Source organism: Octopus bimaculoides, chromosome 15, assembly GCF_001194135.2.
Source record: "Octopus bimaculoides isolate UCB-OBI-ISO-001 chromosome 15, ASM119413v2, whole genome shotgun sequence".
Classification (NCBI taxonomy): Eukaryota; Metazoa; Mollusca; class Cephalopoda; order Octopoda; family Octopodidae; genus Octopus; species Octopus bimaculoides.
Genome location: NC_068995.1, coordinates 33,969,242 through 33,976,023, shown reverse-complemented (window position 1 = coordinate 33,976,023; position 6,782 = coordinate 33,969,242). Strand labels below are relative to the sequence as shown.

Below are 6,782 nucleotides of genomic sequence, written 5' to 3'. Positions count from 1 at the left end.
TAAAAAGTAAAACCCAAAATATTTTCTCAACAAGACATATAAGATTTATAGAAGTGAATTTTACTGTGCTGTATTCAATCTTTTCTTAAAGACATCAGCAATGGAAATAAAATAAAGTAAAATCATTTTAGAAATAAAAAAAAGATAAAATTAGTTTGTAGAATCATCTTCTCAAGACTTAAAAAAATCAATGATTTGACTGACATACATGATAATTAAAAATGATTGAAAGTTTTATAAATATATGACAGTTCCTTGCAAAATATATAATAGCATTTTTGTGATAATAAAAATTTTTCACATAAATAGTGCCCTAATATTCTTTTATGAATATGGTGTGATCAAATCTCAACTAGCTTAACATTATCTGGGATCTATATTTCATCTCGGAACAAGATCTGGTTGTAAATGTGTAATTGAATACCACAAAATTAATTTCAGTATGAAAGGCATTATCTTGTGTGTTCAGAGTTAAGATATTTGATTTACATTCAGAGTTCAAATCCCACTGGAGTTGACTTTGTCTTTCATTCTTCCCAGTCTAATATAAAAATGTAGCGATGCTATACTGAAATTAATCTAATCCAATGTCCTCTTTCTCACGAAATTTGAGTCTTGTGCCAACGTTGGAAATCTTTATTGATTTTGTGTCCTATTCCCTTGGATGAAGGTGACTTCAGCACAACTATTAAAGATCACCTATGTCTTATCTTTTACTTACTTTAGCCATTTGACTGCTGCCATATTGGGGCACTGCCTTGAAGGGTTTTTAGTCAGATGAATCAACCCCAGGACTTATATATATATGAGAAGCTTCTTTCAGTTTCTGTCTACCAAATCCACTCACAAGACTTTGGTCAGCCCAAGGCTTTGTAGAAGACATTTGCCCAAGGTGCCATGCAGTTCGACTGAACTCGGAATCATGTGGTTGGGAAGTAAGCTTCTTACCAAACAGCCACATCTAGTTTTCAATAAAGTGCTAATTTATTTTCCTTTTCCCTTCATTGGTTTGACCAATGTGGTTGAAGCTATGTGAAATAACATTTTCCTCAGTCATCCACCCATCAACGCAATCTAAACTTGACAATCATCACCTCTTCTTCTCCATTCTTCCTCCAGTGTATCATCATCATCATCAACAACCCATCTACCTTTGTCCTTCAGTCGTTATATTCATCCCCTTCACCCATTCCCCAACTATCCCTCACTCTCCTCATACACTTTTGCAACCTCTACTCACCTACACTCCCTGGTCTTCTGATTCCACTCCTATTCACCTTCTTATAACTTGAGGTTCCACCTCAATAATATTATCTATCTTTCCAGCTCCACTTTGGTTACTCTCACACATGCTACTAAAATACAAGTAGCCATGTAGTTCCTCTACATTAAGAAACATGTTTAGTTCTGGCCCCTTTTTACATACTTTAACCTCTCATCCCCTTAGCATAAAGTCACCTCTCTCTTTATTGTAGCCCCATTCAGCTGAGAAGGATCTTAGCCTTGTGAACTGCAAGGCAACCTCACTAGTACTGGTACCACTAAAAAAGCACCCAGTACACTCTGTAAAGTGGTTTGTGTTAGGAATGGCATCATCATCATCATCACCATCATTTAATGTCTGTTTTCCATCCTAGCATGGAATGGGCGGGTTGACCAAAGCTGGTAAGGCCAATGGCCACACCAGGTTCCAATGTCTGCTCTGACATGGCTTCTATAGCTGGATGCCCTTCTTAATGCCAACCTCTCCACAGAGTGTACTAGGTGCTTTTTTATGTGGCACCAGCACCAGTATCAATTCTGCTATGGTGAAAGCAAACACTGGAACACAATACAGTTCTTGGATTCATCAGATCCTGCGAAACCATGTCCAACCCATGCCTGCATGGAAGATGGATATTAAAAGTGATGATAACACGTTGAGTAAAAATCAAGGATACAAAAGCTTTATATCAACCTAACATAAGATGATGGACTATCTACTTTAAGTCATCAAGTTTAGTACTTCACATTTCTAAGTTTGAATGTCCCTAATCATCAATGTGATAAATAACATTATTAAATATAGTTTTGATCAGATTTAAATGTTACTATGACAACCAGATGAGTTGTCAAGGCAATACTGGTGTAATCATTCTTTTCTCTGAAAGTCTCTGGCAGGAGTTGCACTCAATACTATTGATGTGACACTAATAAGTAATGCAGTGCCCCAAAAACCTACAGCAAGAGAAGTCTATTTTACAATACAGTATCTGAGATAGGATGAAAACTTTTACTTCTTTAACCAGCAGCCAAGACAACGCAGCCAGTAGTGGCTCTTAATATAATTGCAAGAGCTGAAGGAGTTTAATTAAATACTTCTTTCCTATCAAAAGGAAATTGATTTTGTGTTCATAAATAAAACTGACATTAAATCAACTACAATCAAAGTTATAGAAAACTTTTAAACAAATACATATTGATCCATTCTAAATATAACAATGATTCATTATAAATGTTTTAATATATTTACCTTGACCAAGGTGTATATTAAGTATAGAACAATGCCCACAGCATACATAGGTAAGACAATACCCATCATGCCCCGGCCACTTCCTGCTTGTTGTTGCTGAGCTCTCATTTCAGAAGCAGCTCGCAAACCTGGGTGAGCGTTTGGCTAGAAATAAGAACAAACAAATCATAAAATTTTTAACTTTGAAAACACATTTCATGAATCATAAAACAATAAACCAGTTGAATAACATTCTATAATCCACTGATGGTATTGACAACTATTTTCATATTGTAGTTCAGAGTAGAATACATTACAAAGGTTTGACATTGTCTTTCCTAAACAATTAAAAATTTCAAGCTCTATAAAGCAAAGTAATGACATACATCAATTTCAGCTTTGTTACTATTGTTGTTTAGCTCCAAGTCAGTTATTCCTAATCCAGTAAGATTATCCAGTCTTCCTTCAAGACATAGAAGGACTGCCTCATTCAATGTGTCCTTCTTTCATCAACTAGTAGAGTAATGGCTGGGAAAATTTGGTCACTGTTTGTGGCAGGTCAAGCGACTGCATAAAGATTCCCCATTTAGCTCCTAATTTTCTGTTGTAAGCTAACATTGTTCATGTTAAGTGACCAGAGCATTTACAAGACAGTATTAAAGACATAATATCTAGTACTCTTTTTTTTTTTTTTTTGCTTCATCATTTTCATGTCAAAATAAATATTTTTCAAGGAAAGTTATATAAATCATTTGAAAGTTCTGGATTTGAACTTTCTTCTCATATAGTTTTAATTAAAATCTAACAGTTACCTATCATGTCAGGGTCCCTCAAACACCCTGATATTTCCACGCATTCACAAAGTTTTTCCTTTTTTTAACTGCTGAACATCAGCTCTTGTTCTAGTTCAATGTGCTCAAGTGCCATAACTTGAGTCATGTTAAAAATCATACTGTCATGAAGAGGAAAGTTTTCACTTTTAGAAAAAAATAATAAATTTTCTGAAATTTTTTTCCATAAAAAACTTACCCCCATCCTTTCCAAGACCATTATAAAAAAAAATTGGAAAAATCCTAATCAAAACAGAAAAAAATCCAACTTATGTAGGTGTCTTGATCCGAAATGCCACCATTAATAGCCACTTCTAATAGTCCATTCAAATTTTATTGAAATGTTGTCATGTCCTAAAATCTCAGTGCTATATTTAGTGTTATACCTACTACAAATGCACCTAAACTCAAGTCCCTATGACTTGTACTTTTGGATTTAACTAGGTCTGAAAACAATGCGAAATTGACTGCTTGTGACATAGATATTTAAAAAGTGCCAAAAAAAAGTTTTCCTTCCAAGAACATGAAAAACACAAGCAACTGCTATACCATGGTCACTATTAATTTGTGTAATTTGAAGGTGATTATCACCTCAGTTTCAAAGATGTGATACCACAAATATAGCTAATTGTTCATTTAGGCTAATTGGGCAAGATTGCAACCACTTTGCTGACCATTCAAATTGTCATATTTCCTAAAATATTCACCCAAATTTCACAAATCAGGTTTCAAAATGTTTCTTTTTGGATGCTCTCCAAGAAAAAGTACAATATAAATTACATTTAAATATTTTCAAAAATTCATAGTAACACCTATTTTAGCCCTCATCAAGTAGACTTATGATCAAAAGCAGTCTGGTCATGACCATTGCACATTTTTTTGGTGATCCTTTGGTATGTGATCTACAACAGAGATTACTTTAGTTTACTTTTTAATTTACTTTTCAATTTCTAAAAACCCATAAGATGTTGGCTAAAGATTTTTACAATGCGATCAGCAACAAGATGAAGACAGTTGCATTTTTACAAGAAACCAGAAAGCAGTTGCATTTTTACAAGACACCAGCACTAAATCCACATCATTTCTTAAGAAAAAGAAACATGCCACTTTGCCATGTGATCTACAATTTAAAGGGAGATTACTTTAGGTTACTTTTTAGTTTACTTTGCACTAGTGATGCTTTCCCTGTGTTCTATGTGAGCAAATTTACTTTGGTGGATGATCTACCCACTTATTTTAATTATTAAATGGTTTTCTTATTATTAAAATAGTAAGAATTTTGAACAAAATACATTTACAATGCTAAATATGTACAAAATAATTAAAAAAGTAACTTCAAGTAATCTCCCTTGTAGATCACACACCAAAGGAGCACCATTTTTTTCTATTGTCACACCTAAGATCCATTATCCAATATGTCCTTCATTTCTAAGATGATAGATGCATTGGTCTATATGTCTGGCAAGTCAAGTAGAGGCTCTTTCACTGTTTAATGTTATTAAATTTGCTGTGGCATATTTTTTATCAAAAGCGTAATCAAGGGAGGAAGAATGAAAGTTAGTCTCAGTGCAGAGACCGATCCAAATGCCTGTAACAGAATGGACCCTTCCACTAAAGGAACAAAAGTCCTGGTGGTCATATTAGATTAAGTGACTGATTAACATTAACTCAAACCCAAGAACATAGTTGCTAAATTATTTAATTCCAAAGTTACCTAAATATAAAAATAAATCTTTAACTTTGAATATTCATTATTTCTCTTGATGTTTAGAATTAGAAAAGCATTAATTTATTTTCAAAACGTTTTTTTATTTATTGTATGAACATTTTAAAAGACAGAAATCACATCAGTTCTATATCATTAATTGGTGTACAATTCAAATAACTACTTACACGAATAGGTCGGATATCTTCCCCAGGTCTTGGTCTGTTTTGGTTCATTGCTGCAATTTTGGGACTTTGAACATTTGCTAAAAATTAAATAAATAAATTAATTAATTAATGAATAATAATAATAATAATAATAATAATAATAATAATAATAATAATAATAATAATAATAATAATAATAATAATAATCCTTTCTGCTTTAGGCACAAGGCCTAGAATTTGGGGGAAGGAGATAAGTCAATTACATTGACCCCAGTGCTTGACTGGTACTTATTTTATTGACCTCAAAAGGATAAAAGGCAAGTTAACCTTGGCAGAATTTGAACTCAGAACATAAAGACGGACAAAATGCCACTAAGCATTTTGCTGACATGCACAGGCAGAGGGATTAAAATAAATCAGATATTCCCAAACGCCATCAAAAGTAGGAATGTCTCCTACTCACTGTATCCATATCAACAGACGGTAATATATCTCTAAAATGAAATTGAGAAATTCTATAAAAATCTAGAAATAGAAATGACCAAAATGTAGAGGACTGAAAACAGAAACAATCTCTATAAAATAAAAACACAGACAAATACAAAACCAGACTTACATATATCCACGACACACAGAAAATAGCACTACTAGGCACTGTACATATATGTTGGATCCCTTCAATACAATAGAAAACCATAGAACCAAAACAGAACAGAGCTTGTAGTCACAGAACACAGAACTGTATTTTGTGACAGTGAAAACAGCAGAAAAATATAAGATTACTGAAATAATATTTTTTCAATTTAAGCAGAAAGCAATACATATATCCAAGGCATACAGAAAATAGCCTTGGATATTATTATATTGGATATTTAATTTAAAATCTAATAGTTACCTATCATGTCAGGATCCCTCAAACACCCTGATATTTCTACGCATTCACAAAGTTTTTCCTTTTTTTTTTTTAAATGCTGGTGCTCAAGTGCCATAACTTGAGTCATGTTAAAAATCATACTGTCATGAAGAGGAAGGTTATGTTGAGTTATTTCAATACAATAGAAAAACCATAAAACCAAAACAAAAGATTGCCTACAGTCATGGCACACAGAGCTGTACTTTGTGACAATGAAAATAGGCAGTAAAATATGAGATTAATGAAATAATAATAATTCTTTAAGCAGAAAGTCAGCAATTTTGAGGGAAGGGTGTTAGTTGATATCATCAATCTCAGTAGTTCATTAGTACTTTTATTGACCCTGGTGGGATGAAAGGTGAGGTTGATCTAGACAGGATTTAAATTCAGTGTCAAGAAGCAGAACAAATAATGGAAAGCATTTTTCTGAACATTCTAATGATTCTGCCAATCTTGAAATAACAATACTCTTTTTACTCTTTTACTTGTTTCAGTCATTTGACTGTGGCCATGCTGGAGCACCGCCTTTAGTCGAGCAAATCGACCCCAGGACTTATTCTTTTGTAAGCCTAGTACTTATTCTATTGGTTCTTTTGCCGAACCGCTAAGTTACGGGGACGTAAACACACCAGCATCGGTTGTCAAGCGATGTTGGGGGAGACAAACACAGACACAC

General features: G+C 33.5%; 1 protein-coding gene across 1 annotated transcript in view; it reads right to left on the bottom strand.

Annotated features, from left to right (window-relative positions):
* LOC106872960 (resistance to inhibitors of cholinesterase protein 3) overlaps window positions 1-6,782 on the bottom strand; it is a 44,627-nt gene that overhangs the window by 12,197 nt on the left and 25,648 nt on the right. Inside the window, exons 2-3 of the mRNA XM_052973397.1 lie at window positions 5,215-5,291; window positions 2,513-2,656 (exon numbers count right to left, since the gene is read on the bottom strand). Of these exons, the coding sequence (XP_052829357.1) occupies window positions 2,513-2,656; window positions 5,215-5,291 (221 nt within the window). The remainder of the gene's footprint in view (window positions 1-2,512; window positions 2,657-5,214; window positions 5,292-6,782) is intronic.